Source organism: Tursiops truncatus, chromosome X (genome assembly GCF_011762595.2).
Source record: "Tursiops truncatus isolate mTurTru1 chromosome X, mTurTru1.mat.Y, whole genome shotgun sequence".
Lineage (NCBI taxonomy): Eukaryota > Metazoa > Chordata > Mammalia > Artiodactyla > Delphinidae > Tursiops > Tursiops truncatus.
In genome coordinates this window covers 27,823,634-27,845,512 of record NC_047055.1, presented here as the reverse complement: position 1 = coordinate 27,845,512, position 21,879 = coordinate 27,823,634, and the positions used below count along the sequence as shown (strand labels likewise).

The following is a 21,879-nucleotide window of genomic DNA, read 5'->3' as shown; positions in this document are numbered from 1 at the left end:
CACAATGCCCTCAAGGTCCATCTATGTTGTCATTAATGGCAGGATTTCCTTCTTTCTCATGGCTGAATAATATTCCATTGTATGCATATATACCACACCTTCCTCGTCCATTCATCTGTTGACAGGACACGTATCCGTATCTTGGCTATTGTGAATAATGTTACCCCCTACTCCTAGTTTTTTAGATCTTGCTAACACGACTGTACTGTCTTTTCTGCCTTAGTAAGATAAGACCAATTTATCTATCCTCTGTTTGGTTTTTGAGGCTCCCAAGGGCTTCAGGTTTCTCATATACTTAACATCAGGAATCACACAAAAATCTCAAGTGGAGAAAGTGTAAAGATAAAGCTCAATGTCTACTGAGACCAGGTTATCCCCTGGAATACATTTTGCTTTTATTAAAATCCAAAAAGAGGAATGAGTTTCTCTTTTCTTTGTCAGTGTTCTCTTTCTCTTCAAATGAGGGTATCGGGGGAGACTCCGTAAGAAAGAATCCTGAGTAATAACGTTCTAATAAATGGAGTCTATATTTAAAATTAACCACTATTGAAGCTGTCTTCATCAGAATAGCCTAGGCTTGGCATTATGAATAAATCTGTCTATCTAAGAGGTTGGGTTGGCTTTCTTGGTTATGAATGTGCCCAGAATCTCAGTACCTGCAACATTCTCAGTCACCTGGGTGTAATGGGGGGGAGGGGATTTGTGAAGGATCTCACATTCCTCCTAGGCCTTTTGGCCACCCAGGCTCCAGTGGGGTGAACCAAACAAACCAAAAATGCTATACAATGTTCTTGGCTGTTTTTACTAATTTTTCTTTTGTTGGATCCCACATTGGCTTCAGGAGTTATATATGTCTGGGAAACTGACACTGCAAAGTTCTGGCTTGTTCCCTGCCCTGATGCTAAGGGATAAATATAGAGCTCAACCACTACAGAAATTTGGCCAGGATTCCAAGGGGTGTGTGTGTGTGAGGGGTAGTGCTGATGGGGTCATTCTGACATGTAGGCTAGAAAAAGGCTTCTTATGTCCAAGATCCTCTTTGGGCAGGGAGGGGCAAAGCAGGAGCCTGGCCTCTAAAATCAGAACGCATAATCCACCTTTAAGGGGCTGGTGGATTGACACAAATAAGGAATATCGTAGGTGGCTTGGTGTGTGTGGAGGGGGAGGTGGGGAGAGCAAAGGGAATCTTTCCTGACACCCTAGATCCTTTTGCATGAGATCAGCCTTATGAAAAAAGAAAGTTATTCTTGGCCAACTCCCCTCACCCCCAACTCCCACCCATGCCCCACCCCCTGCACACACTGATATCCAACTCTCAGTTGAGAAGAACACAACTTAAGATTTCCATTGGGTCCATAGTAGCTCAGGCGCTAGAGAAGAGCAGGGAGTGAGAAGAGACATGAAGTTCGGGGCGGGGGGGTGAGTCGCTCATCCTCGTGACCCAGAATATCTCCCCCTCCCTGTAATGATGAGCTTGCTTTTCCATAAGGGCTTTCCTTTGATTCAGGGAAGGGGCCAACCAATGAGAGAGGGGCATGTTAGATTATTTTGGGGAAGGGCTCATGCCAGGAGGGTTCACTTTTACTAGGCGCCAAGTATCCCCAGCAACCAGTGTCTCCTGTACCAGCAGAAGCTCCAGAGCTCTCAGCCACTTGCCTGCCTCTGCCGCGTCTCTGCCCACTGAACAGCCATGAGAAGGCAGCTCCGGTCCAGAAGGGCTCCGGCCTTTCCATACGGTTATCGCTACAGACTTGTGAGTCCCAGGGAGCAGAATATTTTGCTGTCCCTTTTTAGTGGGGTGGGTTGGGGGATGTGTAGGTGGTGGCTTAGGGCTGCTTCTCCTTAAGATGAGCAGGAACAATGAAGTTTAAGGAAGCCCATTGTTTCAAGCTCGAGCAGTGACTCCCAGTACCCCACTGCACCCTAAATTGCTGGATTGAAAGAGGAAGCCCCTCTTCCTGTGCAACAAACATAAGGGAAGGGGAAGATGCCAGAGAATAAGGGGGACTTCTAAAATTTTTTCGTGGGAGTCTAGAATTTGAACAGACCTTTTGGAGTCTGGGAATAGAGGTTTCATTCCGAGAGCAAGAAATTTAGCCAAGAGAGAAGGGAAGGGGAAGAGGAAATGAAAGGCGCTGCCTACCCAGCTGTCTCAGTCGCTTTGGGTGGTAGCTTCTTAGGAACCCAGCTGCTCTTTTCTAAAGCAGAAATTCCAAACGATGGCTAAAAGCATGGAATCCTAGATAGAAGTTGGGAGCAGTCCTAGACATCATCTCTCCAGAACCCCTCATTATGTAAAGGAGGCTGCTGGGGCTCAGAGCACAGGAGTGACTTGCAAGTTACTGGAAGAGCCAAAGTGAGAATGTAAGTTTCCTGACTTCTGATCCTGTGCTCTTTCCATCATATTTGCAGCATGCCACTCCCTAGCCCTCTGATTCTCCACCACCCATTGCCTCCCTGCCTGCCACCCTGCCCTGCCCAACACTCACGCACCCCGACTTCAATGTCACCATTTATCTCCAGGGTGCATTAGAAATTTTTTTGAACCCAAAGTTTCTTTGCGTTTACTTTGCTAGAAATCATGAATATATGCCGCATGCAGTAGTTTTCTTTGCGGGGAGGTATATTCTGAAACCTCCCCCAGAGAGGGTTGTGATCTGGGCCCCAGGAAGAAACAAAGCTTAATCCATTTTTGGAGGGAATGTCCACTTATATAACCAGGGAGCTAAGTGGAGACTGTCAACAGCCAGCAGAGGCAGACACGAATTCCTCCAACCCCGTATCAACCTGCGGAGGGCTTCTCGTAACTTTCCAGCCACAGTTTGTAGAATCTCTCTTTTGACATCCCCAAAGTCCCTACCAGGTCTCAGAGCAGTCACAGTCTGTAGGGCATACATAACTATTCCTTACTTCGCATCTTTTCTCTATAATGCTGCTAAAGCGTTGTGTATAATTTCAATTATTTGTCAACTGGTTTGGATTTTAAATGCATCAGGGGAACTTGCTCTTTATAGGGGCTACTTGATCAAATTTAAAAAGAAATTATTTGATGCAGTGAATAATCGGGTGCTAATGTCTCTTTGACAATTAACCAACTGTTCGAATGTTTACAGGGTGTTACTCAATGCAGGGCACAAATTTACCTTTCGGGTCATACTGTTTGTTTATATATTTGTTTATATGTTTATATATTTAGAGTGCTCAAAATGGAGCCACCTTCTGCCCTTCAGACTCTTTCCTTTTAGGGCAACACGATGGCCCCAGCACACTCACATACACTATCACATGAGGGCAGTGCCACTTTAGGAAACTGACAAAAACAGACCCTCTCATTACCAAAGGATTCCCTGCTGGATTCCGTTAAATAGTTAGTTGCACAAAAGTGCCTCTCTTGTACAACGTGAGGTTCTCCTATACCTGGAAGCAGGGGAGAGGGGAAAAGATATTTGCGGTTCCTGAAGCTCAGGCAGTGTGAGAGCCGTGGGGAAATTAGCTCTGAGAAGGTTAATTCTTCCCGGGAGGGTAAAGCTTTAATGACAAGCCATCTTTAATGGGATTATCGTGAGAGCTCATATCTACAAATAAGATCAGGCTGAGGCCAAAGCCAGCTGCCTCCTTGGTGGAGGGCAGGCAAACAGGCAACAAGGAGAGAAAAGGAAGTTTTCCAGAAAATATAAAGGGAATATAAATGTCTCCACGTTGAAATGTTATACTTCAAATTCTCTGAGATTCTCAGTTGCATTAGATTCTCTGGGGGCCATGATGACTACCCACTACAGTCCAAATGAGCGCTGAGGCCAGAGCAGCAAGCTCTGTGAGAGCATTCCCCCAGAGCTCTGGTTCAGGAGTTTTCAGTCAGGCAGTTATCACTGACGTTTGTTCAGTACCTGCTGGTTACCTAGCTGCGGGCTCCCCATCAAGGAGTTAGAAAATATGGACCCTGCCCCCGGGTGCTCAGAATGTCATTCTGGAGGTCAAATGGGTACATATGTTCAAACACAAGGGAAAGAGATTTAAGAACATTTATGAATCCATTCAACATTGAGTGATGAGGTTTGCTTTCCTAAGCCTTACTCTGTGAGTCCTTGTCAGAGTTAGAAATCTTTGACTATAAGCACCTCCAGTCTCTTGGGAACGCAGAATCTAACACATCGTCATCCTCCATAAACCACCTCTGCTAAACCGCCTCTAGGCACTTGTGCTCAGTGTGAGAAGCATCACATTGTCCAGGGTATCAGGAAGCATGGTTCTGAGACTGTCAGCTCTATCACGACCTTGCTGAGTGATTTTGGCTAGATCCTGTCCCCTCTCTGGGCCTCACATGGAGAAGTGAATCTTCAAGGTCCCTGTCAGTGCTCATATGGCACGTGACATAAAGCTGTACATTTGAACAAACTAGAGAGCGATTCAAGAGTGCTTATAATCAAGAGCTAGATAGCGCCGGGCAGACTGAATGCTGAGAGTATAGCCTTGTCACGCTGTATCACTTTTACTGATTCTGAACAATCCAGTTTTCTGACCCTCCCCCCCGGCCATGGCAGCCCTTTTAGCTGAGTGTCCTCTAAACGGCCTTTGAGGAATCAGGCAGGGAGGGTGCAGCACAGAGCCCCTGGCCTCTATCATTTGACACATCCAACCCCAACAGGTGCACAGGCCCCGCCACTCTTCAGATTTGGACAGCAGAGAGAAGGGACGGTGGCCTCAGACCCACAAAGAGCAAAGATCCAACCCTCCAGCCCATGGCTGGGAGGCATTGGAAATACCATTTGGTGAAGTCTGGGTCTTTCTTTTTTTTGTTGTTGTTTTTTGTTTGTTTGTTTAATTTTCTTAGAACCACTCGGAGAAGATTACAGTTTCAGATCTCAAGTAATGGCTGCAATCAGTCAATCAACAAATATGTGCTGAGCATTTGCTGCGTGCCCAGACTTCTGCCTAGGGTATGGGGTTGGTGGGGGGAAGATGACGTATCAGTTGCCGTGCCAGCCCTCAGGTGGTCTGTCCAACCTGCTTAAGGCAGGAGGAGGTTCCAGTGTGGGCAACAGTCAGAGAAGCAGCAAGTAACGCCCCCATCTCTTGTTTTCTGTCGGGAAGGCAGTCTAAGCTTTGAGGAGGGGTACAGCAGCTGGCCTCTCCTCCTGATGTCTGTCCCAGGCTATTTTTAGCCACAAGTTAGGATGGTGAGGTTGAGCAGCTGAAAGTGTACAGGGTGTTAGGACAAAGCTGGCTTGGACTGAGAATTTGCCATCACGGACACGAGTGTCTAAAACTACTCCATCCTCCAGTGTTGAGCTCAGCTCTGCCCTGACAGGCCAGACAAAGTTAAGTGGGAAGCCAAGGCCCCAGGACAGAGTAATGACATGAGCAGTCCTAGGGTCACAGCCCAAATGCCTGAAGCCGATAATAAAACTTGCACCTCTATGGAAAGAATATTGGGTCAAAATGGGTCATAGAAAGGATATTTCCTGCAAAAGAACTGAGAGAAAGAAATCTGCCTCTTGTAACAACAGGTATGTTTATGGGTAAGTGGACATCTGAAGCATCTCCAAATATTGAGTCGTTTTCCATTTATTTTGGCTGGTGGGATGTGCCATTGGAAATCTTCTTCTCCAAAAAGGGGATTGTGTTTTGTCACTGTTTCAGGATGATCAGGATGAAGTGAATCAGAACTACTTAGCAGATGAAGAGGAAGAAGCAGAAGAAGAGGCTCGGGTGATGGTGGTACCTGATTTGGAGGAGGAGGAGGAGGAAGAAGAGGAGGGGAAAGAAGAAGAGGAAAAGGAAGAGGAAGAGAGTCAGGCTCAGGAAACAGGCAGTGCCTGGTGGCGGAAATGGCAGATCGTGAACGAGTACCTGTGGGATCCGGAGAAAAGGATGTCTCTGGCCCGAACAGGTCAGAGTTGGAGTAAGTCCCAGTTGTCCCAATGCCCCAGTCGGGTGTCCTTTGCTTTTGGCTTGGTGTCCAGGACTCCTTTACCATACGTTGGATGGGCTTGTCTGCAAAGTTCTCTAGCACTTCATGTAACAGGATCACTGCCTAGGGAAATTAATGGGCAGATCTCATCAGAACAAACTCCCAAGTGGGTGAACAAACTTGATTGTATAGCTGAAATACACTGGGCTCGATAGCATTTGCAGTGCAGAGAGACAGTAAGAATGAGTTGAAAAAGTGCAGATTTCTTTGAAGCCCCAGCCCTGTCACTTTCTATCTGTAACTTTGGGCTCATCGTTTATCTTCTCTGAGCCTCAGTTTCCTCACCTGCTTAATGAAGGAAACAGTATCTGCCTTACCTCTCTCACAGGATCAGCCTGAGGCTCCAATAAGATGTTAAAATTGTAAAGTACAAAGTACTATGCAGAAGACTATTCCTAAGATACGAGACCCAAGACCCTGCTAACCTGACCAAGGGTTTGTACAGCCTCATCATTTCACCTCGTAATATCAGTGAAGGAGAGCCACGGCTGCCCCTGGCCCCAGCTTGCATGTGCTTTGCGATCGATCCCATGGTGTATAGAGAGAAATGGGTTAAAGGGATCATTTCTAGCAATTTAAAGCTGAGTCCCCATATTGCTTGATCAATGGCAGAATTGCGGTCCCCAGCATTTCCTCTTTGTACCACATGCTGCCACCACCTTTACTTCACAGCTTCCCCAGCACGCCTCTCCCAGGGTCCTACTCACCTCTTGAACTATTAATGCTGATCCTTATCAGGAGATTCAGCTTGTGGTAAAATTCACACTCGCCATAGTCTCTGAACATCCCAGGAAAAGAGCAGCCGCTGGTTTGAATTCAGTTAACCCACAGAAGAAAACAATAGATAACTCTATGGATAAAATAAGAGTCCCCCAGTGCCAAGGGTCTAGGTTGCTAAAGTCGATGGTCATGCCTTCTAAAGGCCCCTTTGGCTGAGAATTCCCTCCTTTGTAGTTTATGTTTCTAATTCAGCTCAGTCAGGGTGAAACAGCCAGCCCTGCTGCCTGGAATTAGCAATAGCAGGTGTGGGGCTCTGAACAACACCCACCTCCCTTCACCCCTCTTCAGTTCCCAGCCCCACCCCTGCCCATCCCTCGAACTCTCAACTGGAACAAATGTACCATTCAAGGAACATTCCGACGTTCTGGAAGCTGCAGACAAATGCTGGACACTCACTGGGGCTCCAAAAGGGGGCACAGCTGTTTCTCCCTTGCCTAAAGAGGACTGGAAAAACAGGCCTTGTGAAATGCAAGTGTGATTCTGGGAGAGGGAGCCCTACGTTAACCCTTAAACAGCCAGCCATTGGAACTTAACCAGATGAGCTGATCCCAACTGCGCCTGCGGAGAACAATCCATAGGCCAACAAGTGGGGATGAGGGAGGAAGGTTCAAGTGCCCAGGGAATATATGGCAGTGGGGACACTGCACGGTAGGCCGTATCCAGGCCTCGGGGTAGCGGGTCTAAGGAGAGCCCGGGCTACCCCTGGGCAAAGGGCAAATAGTGATGCTAATGCCTAGGCCGCCACATGCCTTGCTGCCCTCCTGCTTGAGAACTAGGTGCCACTTAGCACTTACTAACACTGTCCCAGCCTGGACATCAAAATGACCAACATATTCACCCAGCCTATTATTATATTCTGGGCTTTTCCTCTGATAGCTGGGCAACTTCTATTCTTAGGAGCTTTATGTTATTTTATTGGGTACTGACAAGAACTATATGAGGTAGTAATATTATTATCCCCATTTTACAGATGCAGAAACTGAGGCTTAGAGAGGGTAAGTAACTTATCTAAAGTCACACAGTTAATAAAGTGGCAGTACTGGGATTCAAACCCAGCTTGGATGAACACTGGAGTTCATTCTCTTGCCAGAACATCATGCTGTCTTCATGAACTCTAGCAATGAGCAAGGCCCTGATGGATAGGGCCTCAGGACCTGATGGGGTGTTTTAGTGGAAGGACTGAAGAGTTGGGATCGTGGGTACCTAGTCTATTCAAGATATAATGGTCTATCCAAACTTGGGTGGGACATTCAGGAGAAAACCCTGGATTACCTAGAGGAACAGCCCAAGTAAAACTTGGACATTTGGAGCAGAAAGGGTTGGAGGGATCAATGGGTTCAGGTGGGTACAGTGCTTGGTTTTGCCGGGGCCAGGGGGTGGTGTAGCTGAGACAGTTAGCCTATCACAGACTCCAGGGCACAGACTCCTGGGCAAAGCTGAGAGGACTCCTTGCTAGTGCCCTTCTCCCATCTACAGCTTCCTGGCCACACATCCTGGGCAAGAAGGAAGATATCTCCAGGGGAATGTACCTGTATTCTATTGCTTTCCTCTCATCCATGAAACTGAGCCTTCTGGTCCCCCAGGATGGCTCCAGCTGTTGATCGGTTCCCAGGATGGGGATGGGGGTAGAGGGTTGGAGGAGGAGTCACAGGGCACATCCCATCAGGACAGCAGGCGGGCAGCAGCCAAGTATCACAAGCACACGAGGTGCTGCTGTTTCTTCTCCAGGGACTCCAACTGAATCAATGTGTTCATATTCCAGTTCTGCTTTAGTTCATCTTATAAAACATAAAGGTTCACTTCTAGTTAGATTAGTAAGAATTTTTTTCTCCTTTTCCCTACTCCTTTTTTTCTATTTTTTTGGTTCATTTTATTTGGTTCATGGTTCAACTTAAAATTTAATATTTAATAAATAAATAATAATTAAAATGAATATCTGCTTATAAAAAATTAATATTTGGATTTGGTTTGGGGTACAGCAAAGCTATGTGGTTTGTTCCAGTTTCTGGTTCATGATTCAGTTCAAATCTGTAGCTCTGACATCATGTCACCTCTGTGAGTGGAGCTAGATATTATTTTCTGAGAGAGCCCCAAGGAGGACTTGAAAGAGCTTCTCAGCAGCAATCTCATGCTCATTCACTCATTCTGTGCTGCCTAATCCTGGGGCAAACCTAGTGCTAATCCAGCCCACAGAGGAAGAATTCACACAACTGTGCTTCTGGTCCTATGGCAATAATAATATTAATAATAACAATGATGAAGACTGCCACTTACAGAGCACTTAGTATATGCCAGGCTCTGTGCTGTGCTATTTATATGCATTATTCAATGTTAAGAAGTAAGTACTATTATTATCCTCATCTTACAGATGAGGAAATTGAGGCCCAGAGAGGTAAATAGCATGTCTAAGATTAAACAGTTAGGAAGTGGTAGAGTCAGGACAGGATGTAAGGAAAGGCTGAATTTCAGATAGTGTTAGGGATATTGATCAGAATATGAGGTAAGTGCTGAACTTATCCCCATTTTACCTGTGAGGAATCGGGGGTGCCAGGAGGTTCTATAACTTATAGCTCACAGGCTGAGCTCACAGGTAGCAGGTGTCAGTAATTAAGTACAGTTTGCCCCTCTTCCCTTCCCCATCCTGCGTCAGTGTTCTTTTTGAAAAGCAGAGTCACTTAGAGTTTTGCCAAAGATAAAGAAGATTTGAAATACGTAAAGTGAAACCTCACTTTGCCTTCATTAGAGGCACACCCAGTGGAAACGAATCAAAGGTTTGAATTATAGGCTATGTGAAAAGAAATGCTGTTTTCATCACTTGCAAATACATATAATCACTGGAACCAAGCTGCTAGGACTCTTTAGGGCACCTACTTTAATGAATAGCGAAGAATGATTTGTACTTAGGACATCAACCATTGCCCAGAGGACTCCCAGGCAATTTGCCCTCTGCAGTACTTTAAACTCCACGCCCCTGTAATCTCGTTCACGGTCATCATTTGCTCAGCAAGCCCTTCCATCGGAGATGCTGTAAAGGTAAACTGCAATCAGACCTCTGACGCAATTCTCACCAATTTCAAATTGGTGAAACCTGAATAAGCAAGGACATGCTGAATCTGGGGAATTAAACAAAAAGCCATGTCACGTGTTTGGGTTGGTTCTGGTTCATGAGTTCAAACGCAGAGGCAGGGCTTGTTGGCCAGCACTGACCACCCTCATCTGTGATTGTTCTGCAGGCCTGATCTTAGTCATTTACTTCTTCTTCTATGCTTCCCTGGCCGCTGTGATCACCCTCTGCATGTACACGCTATTTCTGACCATCAGTCCTTACATGCCGACCTTCACTGAGAGGGTGAAGCCTCCTGGTGAGTGCCCAAATACCCTGTGCTGTCAGAACTTGCTGGACAGAAATCTGCTTGCACAGCATGTTCAGCTTCAATTAACTTTGGCTCTTCCCGGTAATGACTTAGGGATTCAATTATTAAGAGTAAAAGTAAAATGGTACTTAGCAAATTATGGTCCTTTTCATTTTGATTGCCTGGGGGGAAATGGTTTCATGGGAATCGATACAAAAAAATTATCCCAAGAATGGGTTAATATATCCAAGACCTGTTTTCATTGCCAGGAGTTATGATCAGACCCTTCGCCCATAGCCTTAACTTCAACTTCAACGTTTCTGAACCTGACACTTGGCAGCATTATGTGATTAGTCTAAATGGCTTTCTCCAGGGTAAGTTCCTCTGAATGGTGAGAATCTCTTTGGAAAGGTGATGGGTGGGAACTCAAAATTCAAAATTCACTTGGCTCAGAAATCCCAGTCTTACTAGCACTGCCCATTCTGGTTTTTCCTTACCATGCATCCCCCTCAGCACCTGCAGATACAATCAAAACTGCTGTGGTTTGTGATTGTATGTTGCCTTGCAAGCATATAAGCCAGTAAGATGATAAGTTCATTGGGGCAGAGAACTTGTTTTCTCCTCCTGAACACCCTATAGCACCTAGTTATGTCCTGGGCACATCCAGATGGCTCAATAATGATCAATTATAAAAGATAATTTGGGGGCTTCCCTGGTGGCGCAGTGGTTGGGAATCCACCTGCCGATGCAGGGGACGGGGGTTCGTGCCCCGGTCCGGGAGGATCCCACATGCTGCGGAGCTGCTGGGCCTGTGGGCCATGGCCACTGGGCCTGCGCGTCCGGAGTCTGTGCTCCGCAACGGGAGAGGCCACAGCAGTGAGAGGCCCGCATACCGCAAAAAAAAAAAAAAAAAAAAAAAGATAATTCGGGGGGAGGTAGTGGTGAGAAAAGAAGAGTGTTCTCCAGAACAGGAAGATTCTTGCCTCCTATGTTTTCTCAAGGTAAGAGAATTCATTTCTTGGAGATGATCCATCTTAAAGGAGGAGAAAAAGTGTCTTCATTTAAATAGCAGTCCAAAAGGGAGTTAGAGGAAGAATCTCTGGGTGGCACTCACTCCAACATTTTGATAGCAAGTGTTTTCTATAGCATCATCAGATACATTTTCAGGGGTGAATGAATGGCTTTCTGAGAAGCCCTTACACAGGGTGAAAACTGAGGTAGCAGCTTGGTTAAGGTTAAACACAGAGCACACAGTCTCTGTATTTATCCAGCTATCAAAGAGGAGCCCCCATGGGTTTACTGCACCTATTATTTGTGGAAAAAAAGCCAGGTTTGGTTTCCCTGGCCTGGCGGAAGTGGGGTGATGGGGGTGGCCAACAGAATGTGCACTGAATTAAGAGGATTCTCTTATGTGATAGGAAGTGTTATTTAAATGTGTAAATGTTGTCACTGAACTTTAACCCTGCATAGCAGAGTCTATCGTCCCCATTGGGGGAACTAAGGCTCAGAAAGGAGAAGAAATGTGATCAAAGTCTCCCAGTAGCAGTAGTGTTAAATTTAAACCCTTGTTTCTGTTCTCGACACCCTTGCTACTCAAAGTGTGACCCATCAGCGTCACTTGGGAGTTTGTTGGAAAGGCAGAATCTCAGGCTCCACCCAGACCTGCTGAATGGGGATCCGCAGGTGATCTGTATGTCCATTAAAGCTCGAGAAGTTCTGCTTTTCATAATTCTTTGTTGCTGCCATATGACCAGGAGTTAGAAACTCAGCTTTGTATTGGTAATGCTCAGTGTCATCTTGCTTAAATCTGAGCTTCAGATTCCTCACCTGTAAAATTAGAGGGGCTGGGTTCTTTTTGAATCCATGTAGTTCCACTTTTGGCTCCCCAAAATGTTTTGGGCATCATAGGCAGTACAATATCTTCTTTTCTTTCAAAATGTTTGTGAGCTATTGCAAATGTACTGCCAGAATCTCTGGCGAGGAAATTCCTCTGAGAAGGTAGTAGATGCAGAAATATCAGTTCTGACCTGATGACACAGGTGGGGAACATTAGGAAAAGCATTGGGTTTTTTACTTCCTAAGTGTAGATAATATGCCCTGTTAAAAAGGAACACATCTCTGAAATAGACATCCCAGAGTATCAATTTCATTCCCATGAGGACAGGGATTTTGCAATAAGGGTCATGTCCATGTCACAGTATTTTTAATGGAACTACCTCAAGAGAAACAAGGAGCACATGATTAGAGCTTCTATTTAGAAAGTTGCTATTTGAACATAGTTTACTCTAAAAAAAAAAAAAGAGAGAGAGAGAGATTAAAACAAAACCTTGAATTGAATGTAGCTTTGTCAAAGGACAAATAAAGGCTTAGCCATAATTAGAATAGATTTAAAATTCCCAGTTACGTTTGGAGTTTCAACACTGGTGGATTGTAGGTGCACAATCTCCTCTAAAAAACTGAGCTACTTGGAACATGAATGCATGGGGGCTGGATCTAACAGGACTAACTGGATTCCATCATTTAGAACCAAACTGGAAATAATGCAGTAATTTCTAAAGCCCAGTTCTCTGGCATCTAGTAGCCCAAAGAGTCAGCTCACAGATAGCCCTTTTCAGCTCTCTCCCTGATATATGTACCTTGGGCACATGTTAAATTCCATCCAGTGTAAAGGGACACTAACTCTGAGTGCCTCAGGTCTCAGTAGACAAGATCTCACCCCCTCACCCTCTCAGTGGAGACCCTATGGTTGTCATTGTTTTCTGTCTTTCAACCTAAGCTTCTATTTTGCAGTGCTAACTTCCCTCTGTAAAGAATGAGGAGCTGGTTTATCTCCTCCTCTTTGTCCTCCCCCTTCCTCCTGTCCCACAACACACACTCTTCACTGTCTTGCATCGGGTGCCTCTCATTGACCTCAAAGAGAGATGTTTCCCTAGGCTGAACTTAAAGATATTTAACCCAGGGGCTTTGCCTCCTTATATATGCCATGCCTCGATATGATTCAATCCTTCTTCCAAAATCCATCTACTATTTTGCCTATTCCTCTCCCAGAAGTAGGAAAGGCAGCCCTCCAAGTTTACAATTTACCGTATCAGAAAAGAAATAATGAAAAATAGAGAAAAGTTATAAAGCGATAAACATACAATCCAGAGACAGATATCGAAGAAGTTCAAGGGAATGAAAAGCAAGGGGACAAGCAATCAAAGTGGGCTGAGGGGACCAGCCCAGAAGGCTTCTTGGAGGGATGTTGCTGATGAAGGGCCTTGGGCACCTGATGCCAGGTCACAGGCCCTAGGACAAACTGAGTGGGCTTTCAGAGGAGCACAAGCAAGTTCCTGGAGAAAGGAAACTAGGGAAGAGAACTACTGAAAACATGGCCTTCCTCTGTAGTACCTATCTAACATGACCCTTTGCCGCCCACACTTTAGGTTATAACGACAGTCTTCAAGAGGAAATGAACGTAGATTGCCCCCCGGGCCAATACTTCATCCAAGATGGTGATGAGGATGAGGACAAGAAGGCCTGCCAATTTAAGCGCTCCTTCCTGAAGAACTGCTCTGGCCTGGAGGACCCTACTTTTGGCTACTCTACTGGACAGCCCTGCATCCTTCTAAAGATGAACCGGGTATATTGGCCCTTGTCACTCTGTCTATGATAAGTGGATGAGTTGGGTAGGAAGGCTCTGGCCGCTACATTTCTCTTTGGGCTCTGTCTTCATACACTGTAAGTTTGGCCATTTTTACCAAGAGTGTCACTAATACAAACAACCAGATAAAACTACCAAGCAATAATTCCTTTTCTCCCTGAACACTTTCTATTTTGATTCTTCTCCAGCACCCCTAAACCTTTGATGCTCTGTCAGGAATGAGATCTTGAGCTGTTTGGAACAGGGGACTGACATGGGGGTGGCATGGGGGACAATTCTTATTTTTTTATTTATTTTATTATTTAAAAAAATTTTTTTTGCGGTACGCGGGCCTCTCACTGTTGTGGCCTCTCGCGTTGCGGAGCACAGGCTCCGGACGTGCAGGCTCAGCGGCCATGGCTCATGGGCCCAGCCGCTCCGCGGCATGTGGGATCTTCCTGGACTGGGGCATGAACCCGTGTCCCCTGCATTAGCAGGCAGACTCTCAACCACTGCGCCACCAGGGAAGCCTGGGACAATTCTTATATCACAAGAAATGCATTTTCCTTCTCTCCTGCCATGCCTCAGGTGTGGCAGAGCCTTACCAGGCACACTCCTCTTGACCCAGTACGTTCTTTACATTTTCAGGGTAATCCTGCTGCAGTTACCACTGTATGAATATCAGGCACAAATAAAATAAGAAGTAAGCTGAGCTGAGCAGCTCAGAAGATACTTTGCATTTTCTGCTTTCTGTAACATTTCTGAGAGGGCAAAATAGATCATGTTTATGCCTAAAGGAAGGACAACTCAAGGGGGATTTAGAAAAGCCATATTTTTACTGTCAAATCTGTTTTGGTTTTTGTTTTTTAAAAACACGCTGGTTTTCTTTTGCTAGATTGTTGGCTTTCGTCCTGAGCCTGGAGACCCTGTGAAGGTTTCCTGCAAAGTTCAGGTAAAGTGCCCTTTTGAGTAAGTACTGTTAGCACATCTGTTTCATGCAAAAGGGTGGGTCATCCCTTCCAAGGGCTTTACCATGGATGGTTTCCTAAGGGTTAGGGAAAGGGTTAATCTTTTCATAACTACACCTCCATTTATACCTTCAGGCCTCCCTGTTTCCAGAAAGCATTCCATTCATGTGTATTCGTGTGTGTAGTGTTTGTGTGTGTGTGTGCTGATTTATACCTGTGAAAGCCAAAGACTGAACCTCAGCTGAGAGCCACAGCAGGAAACAACAATGTGCCAAGTCATTAACGGAAATTCTGTTTACACTTTTGCTCTAATTACTTGTTTCTTTGAACTAAACAAGCAGCTTTCATTAGAGTCATTAGTCCCTGCTTTTAAAACTGATTTCACAAAAAAAAAGCAAGGGAATGATATCACAAAAGTGAGGTAGTGTTTGTGGAAAGACAGGCTCTGATCTGTTTCTTAACTTGGGTGGAGGTCTTCAGGGGTCAATTTTCTTCTTCTTTAAATCGTGTGTGTGTGTGTGTGTGTGTGTGTGTGTAGCCTCCATACTCTTTGACATATTTTACAATATAACATATATAGCAATACAAAAATAAATAAATAAATAAAACTGATTTCACTTTTTGCAGCAATGACCAGTGGCACTGGGTGTTGCAATAACAAATGACTACAAGGGAAGTATAAACAGAACTCCATTAATATGCTAATTAACTGTCCTTCAAGGGACCATTAACTCCTATCTCATTTGTGCCAATTAGCTCCTTTGTAGGAAAAAGCCTACAAAGATCTTGGGTTTGCTGGGGTTTGCTTCTTAAAGTTGGCAGTAGCTCCCTCCTGTTTGGTAACACCTACTACACCCCCAGTCCTGGACGGTTGTCTTGCAAATGTGTGAAGCCGGGTAACCCCATTCTCAGTACCAGAAATGCTGCTCAAAACTCCAGTCTTGATAGTGGCAGATCAGAAAGCAGCAAAAGGCAGCATTTATTCAGTCAATAGTTCACATTCAGCAAGAATTTATGGATCACTTATTAAGTACCAGGTACTTTGCTAGGTGTTGGGGGTGCCAAGATAAATATGATTCCGTCTCTGAAATCAGGGCCATCAAGTAATACAGGTGCTATGAAAGGTGCAGTGTGGGGCTTCCCTGGTGGCGCAGTGGTTGAGAGTCTGCCTGCCGATGCAGGGGACACGGGTTCGTGCCCCGGTCCGGGAAGATCCCACATGCCGCGGAGCAGCTGGGCCCGTGAGCCATGACCGCTGAGCCTGCGTGTCCGGAGTCTGTGCTCCGCAACGGGAGAGGCCGCAGCAGTGAGAGGCCCGCGTACCGCAAAAAAAAAAAAAAAAAAGGTGCAGTCAAGACATTAAAGAGGGAAAGGTTAGTTCCACATGAGAGGTGGTGACACTGAAGTTGAGCTTTGAAAGGTCAGGCAGTGCTTGCTAGGTGAACAAGGTAGGAAGGACATTCATTCTGGTCACATATATGTGAGCATGTATAAACATTCACACGTGAGGTGTGACTGCAAACTGGTGGAACTGATTCCACACACCATTCACAAAAAAATGAATTTCATTACTTTTTACAAGAATATATAAATAAACCATAAAGTCTTAAACCAGCATATTAATTGGATTGAGTCCTGCTTATAGTTCCCTAGTGAAAGCCATTCATTTTTCAGCTTACGGCGAACCTTGCTGAGAACTGTCCTTTAAAAAAAAAAACACTGAATCATTATACATTGTATAATAATCAACACTGGTCAAATCCACACCCACTTGTGGAAATCAAGCATGATGAGGTAATTATTAGAATAAATTAAGGAGAGCTCAGTTTATACTAAGAGCCATTATACTATATCGATAGAAGTAATCACATGACCCGAGTGATTTGCTAGTAGTGATGCACTATTTGCCCCCAGTAACCTCTAGACCTCTGCTATTTAGGGCAAGCCTAACGCATGGGCAGAATGGGCAGTCCCCTACCCGACATGATATGATTAGGGTAGACTTGTTTATTTAATCATTTCCCCCCTTGCTTATCCTCCTGACCCCACCTCCTGTAATTAAGCACCTCAGAGAATGTGGTCAGAGACGTGCATTTAGGTGAGCCAACTACAGGCTGTGTCCCTATGCATCAGGTCCCTGTGCACTGGGTCTGACCTCAACCAGAAATGAGCACACCGTGTGCACGTTGTTGTGGAGTGGGATTTACTAGGCATGTTCCAACTTACACCTGCCTCAGCTCCAAAGTCCAAGACTGGGTACCAGGACCAGTGTGATTCTTTGGAGAGGTGCTGGCATGGTAGGCCCTCTTGCCAGAGCAACACTGGGTACTGCAAGCCCTTTGGAGCCCTTCTGCCTGGGTCCCCTAGGAGCCAGCATAGAGCCATACTGAGAACCTTCAGCCTCCGTGGTCTGGGCCTTCTATTCAGTGTTCTTTGCACTGAAAAGCCAAAGCACAGTCTCTCCCTGGAAACACTCCTCTGGGGATAAGTCTGGGCTGAGCTATGCCCCATTCTGCTTTCGTGGTCTTCCTGAGACAGTTGTGGGTCACACAGTGATTTCACCTGGGACACAAGCCCCTTTAGCTCAGGCTCCAACTCACTGAGTGACCCAGCACCTGATATGTACTTGCTTTTACTTACAGAGAGGTGATGAAAACGACATCCGATCCATCAATTACTACCCAGAGTCGGCTTCTTTTGACCTCCGTTACTACCCTTACTATGGCAAACTGACTCACGTAAGTCTGTATTCCCTTCAGTCTTTGCTGTCAGAAAGGGCTCAGAGACAAAGGAAGGGCTGGCTGGGATCTATGAGAATTAGGGAGCAGCAGGTAGTAGCAAAGGGGTGAATAGCTGCTGGCCCAGACTAGGAGTTCCCTCTACCAATTCCTATCCCAACCGCTCCTTTCCAAATCTGGAGGAATCTCAGACACATCTGGCCTAACTCCTTCAGTTTACAGATGGAGAGATTAGGGTTCAGAGAGAGGAAGTGACTTGCCCAAGGTCACATAGCTAATTAGTGGCAGAGCCAGGAGCAGACAAATCACTTGCCATTGCACTAAATTATGCCCAAATAATCACTTTCCTGTTTCTCCCACTTAGAGACTTGGGGCAGTGAAAACTTCATCTCCAGCATGGAGACTTGATAAATACTAGTTCTGGTTTGATTCATGGTCTGATATCTAGAAAATCATATCACGCTGAGCTAGAATTGGTTTTCCCCAGAGGACAATCAGACAACTGACACTGACTTATGAGAGAAATATGTCATTTCTCCACTGTCCCAGGGCAGAGAGAGCATGTCAGTTGCTTTAGCCATTTGTGACTTGGCATCATAGGATTTACTCAGTTCCTTTTGTGGAGGTTGTTCCATCCTCCTGCACTGATTATCTGATCACTTCCATCCTATTGCCGTCCCCTACATACCCTCCCCTCCTGACACTTAGAATTCATTGTTCTTCCACCTACAGGTTAACTACACCTCCCCGCTGGTGGCAATGCACTTTACAGATGTAGTGAAGAACCAAGCGGTGCCTGTGCAGTGCCAACTGAAGGGCAAAGGCATCATAAATGATGTCATCAATGATCGTTTTGTGGGTAGGGTAATCTTTACTCTGAACATAGAAACCTAAGAACTTCAGGGGGCCACTCCCACCAGTTCTGTTTCTGTTTTATTTCATGTTACCCTGGTAGCACCTGAATTCTTTTTCTTCAGTTGGGACACAGCCAAGTGGACACCTGAGACAGCAGATCATCTTTCCTTGCCTTTGACATATGTTCGAAATGGCATTGTGGGAGCTATTTGATTTTTAAAGGTAGTCTCTCCTGATGACAAATAGCTTATATTAATTTCCTTTTCTCCCACTTAAAACTAAAACCCATTCTTGCTGCTAGAAGTCTCATTGTAGTGTAACATAGTATCTGATAAAATTCACAATAGCCATGAAGGAGAATTTCCGTAATGATTATAAATTCATCATGTTTTCTAAAAATTTGTTGTTTTTAGAGGTAAGATTCCTCCCAACCAGGCTGATAACTAACCATTTTTGTTAACCTGCCTGGCAAGGTCCTTCCCTGAGAATCACCAACCAGACCAATCCAGAATACACCTAGGGCCACCATACCTAGGGAACTCTACATCCAGGGGTGCTTGTGAAACTGGCTGCCTCACATGGGCAACTAAATACTGATTCACAGACTAGGTTATCTTCAACTGGGACAGAAGTCAGTGATAACTGGATATTGTCCTGGGATAGACCAGAACATAGACCTTCCCTATAACTTTTTTTGGGAGGTGAGGCCCACTGCAACTGGGGAGAACACCTACCATGTGGACGTGACTGGTATTAGATTCCTTGCTTTATGGTGTAATCCAAAGGCAAATGTTCCTGCAGAAAGGTTTGTCTCAGCTTCAGACACAGGAAGAAAACAAGGAAGATCTCCACCAACTAATTCTTGAGCTCTTTGTTTGACAGTAGTGTGATGTTCTTTGAGACCATCAGGGATAGATGTGTTGACCGTCCCCGCCCACACCTCGTTACAGCGCTGGGGATTGAAATCAGGGTCTCCCAACTGATACGTGGTAAGACAGAAAGCTCCTGCCAGGCCACCCTAAATTCAAGGCCCATTAGCCAGCTTTGCAGTTGTTTAAAAAATGATAAGAGGCAGATGTTTATCCAGGTTGTGGATCAGCCAGGCTGCTTTGTCTTATCTTTGGCCATGTGACCATTCCACTGTTCCTTAACACCTCCACCAGGGGGAGGGCTGGGACAAGGAGAAAAAGAAAGCATCAGAGAAGAGCATAGTGTCTCAGGGTCCAAAGCAGGGTTAAATGCCACCTAGAAGTATCCAGAGTCTGAATCTCCTCTACAATGTTTACCTTCTCCCAAAACAGGGAACTGACAGTATGGTAGTGAAGAAAAACAAGTAAAGAAGTAACTACAATATAGCGTGACAAGAGTTATAATACTAGTATGTGGAAATGCTATGGGAACATGAAGAAAAGTAAGCTGAGAAAGTAGCAGAGGAAATTTCACATGCAAAGTCACAATCACGAAAGACCATGGTGTGTTTGGGTAACTGAGCAGTTCATGTAGCTGGAGTGTAAAGGGCTCAGAGCAATGGCAGGGAGCGGCAGTGGATTGGGCTAGAAATGTATACAGGTACTGAAAGAAGACTTTGAGTTTTATCGAGTAGGTGAAAAGGAGTCATGAAAGCATTTTATGCAGGGAAGCTCTGTGATCATATTTACTTTTTAGAAAGAGCACTTTGGCAGCCACAGTGTGAAGGGTGGATTGGAGAAGGGCAAGACTGGGGAATGGGCAACGAGGGAGAAGAAGGAGTCAAGAATGACGCCAAGGTTTTGAGCTTGGCTACACCCAGTGGGATAGTGATATTGTTAAGACTGGAAATACACGAGTGAAGCAGGATTGGAGAGGAAGATGTTGAGATCACTTCTGGACATTTTAGGCTTTTGATTTCTATTGGTCAGACATTGATGTGGAGATGTAAATATAAGTGGGGTTGGGAAGAAGGAAATCTGAGAACAAAAGCAGCATTCGCTGAAGTGAACTCTCTTAATAAAGTCTAAGCTATTTAATCATGGGAATTTGAGCCACTTATGTAAAGACACCACAGCAATCTAGTCTCTCGGGTAGTGCTTCTCTCTTGGCTTATGGCAGAAAGGACTGCTGCTGCTCGTTGGAATCTCCTTCCCAGACACCTTTCCAACTTTTAGTGACAGAGTAAAGGGGGGTTGACTGCTATTAACAAGTGATTAAAAGACATGTGACAGCAGATTTGTGGAAAATACAAAAAACAATGAAACTGTCTCCTCCCAACGCCTTTCCTTACCAAATTCCATTTTCAAAGCTAACCTTTAAAAAGAAACAAACTTGACGATAACAACTTTAAAGCCACCTAAAAATTACCTCAAATAACCAAACTCTCGAGATTTAGTAGTAAAAGGTAATAGAACATTAGATCTGGAAAGGATATTAGAGCGTTTAGTGAAAACAACCTGCGTTGCATCTGACTCCAGGTCCAGTGCTCTTTCTACTCTGAGCTGCTGCTTACCAGGAAGTACCATCTTTTTAAAAATCAATGAATGATATCCCAAACATTTTAAAACATATGTCAAATTTGAGTTAGAATAGTTAACATTTCACAGGAATTCAACTGGTGCTATATATTATACATAATACATTATCCTGTTAAATACGTTGACTATTAGACAGACAAGGAATTATGAATCTTTTGTCATACAGTATTTCTCATTCAGTGGAATCCATCGTGTCCACAGTTTCAAAGCAGTAATGAATAGTACTAGGGCAGTTGGGGATGTCAGCTGGGACATTTAAAAATAGCTTTATTATACAGAACTGGATATTATAATATATTCACTAAAATTGAATTCTAACAATTCAATAAACTTCAAATGGATTAATTTAAATAGTCCCCCAAACTGTGCTGTACCAGGATTTGATTTGTATACCATCTGTTGCAGTGCACTTGGTTTTACTTGATTGTCAATGAGAAATACTACTTTCAAATGCCTTCATGATTTTGTCCATGCTAGACTTAGGATTTTTTACTTCTTATCCCTCTGAAATTATTATCCTGAAGTTACCTTTCTTAGGCATCTGTTTGCTGGGAATCTTCATATAGAAGACATTAATATTGTCTTGGGGAGTTGTTGACAGCAATAAATTAAAATTAAAAAGGAGTGTATGATTTCCTCTTTCTAAACTGTACCACTGATTTTCCCATAGGAATACTGGGCAGACATGTGGGTGGAAAACTCGACAACTGACAGCCTATTAGTTTAAGACTTTTTTTCTTCTTCTCCCTCCCACTTTTTTTTTCCCAATTCCTGGGATTTGGCCACAGGAGAATGAAACTAAAACTTGTTTCATTCCCATTGCCCAAAATCAACCAAAAGTCAGAGGGCAAGGAAGCCCACCGATGTGGTCCATACAGGTCAGCCTTCCAAGGAAGAAAGCAGGGTGGAAAAGGGTAGAAAGTGCATTTGGAGGGGCAAACGAAATACCTAGCACAGCCACCAAGATTTTGAGATTCTGAGGACAGACTCCTCAGAGCCTGATACAGTGCTGGAACTATCTAAAAGGAATTTACTGAATCACATAACTGAAAAGTCCAGGAACTCTAAGATGTCATTAGGAACCA

General features: G+C 44.7%; 1 protein-coding gene across 2 annotated transcripts; it reads left to right on the top strand.

Annotated features, from left to right (window-relative positions):
• Positions 1–1,690: 1,690 nt before the first annotated feature.
• ATP1B4 (ATPase Na+/K+ transporting family member beta 4) lies at positions 1,691–21,295 on the top strand. Of its 2 annotated transcripts, none has more exons than XM_004322396.2 (8): positions 1,691–1,753; positions 5,641–5,890; positions 9,985–10,113; positions 10,374–10,478; positions 13,530–13,726; positions 14,622–14,678; positions 17,337–17,432; positions 18,165–21,295. In XM_004322396.2, exons 1-8 carry the CDS (start codon positions 1,691–1,693, stop codon positions 18,324–18,326), a joined length of 1,059 nt encoding a protein of 352 aa, XP_004322444.1. In that variant the 3' UTR covers positions 18,327–21,295. The 2 variants fall into 2 exon arrangements, with proteins under 2 accessions (XP_004322444.1, XP_019804995.1); XM_019949436.2 differs by having other exon boundaries at positions 5,641–5,902.
• The last annotated feature ends 584 nt before the right edge of the window (positions 21,296–21,879 follow it).

Coding starts and splice junctions, on each gene's coding strand:
- ATP1B4 (XM_019949436.2), top strand. CDS start 1,691: ATGAGAAGGCAGCTCCGGTCCAGAAGGGCTCCGGCCTTTCCATACGGT. Junction 10,114..10,373: donor TGAGAGGGTGAAGCCTCCTG/GTGAGTGCCCAA, acceptor TTTCATTGCCAG/GAGTTATGATCAGACCCTTC. Junction 10,479..13,529: donor TCTAAATGGCTTTCTCCAGG/GTAAGTTCCTCT, acceptor CCCACACTTTAG/GTTATAACGACAGTCTTCAA.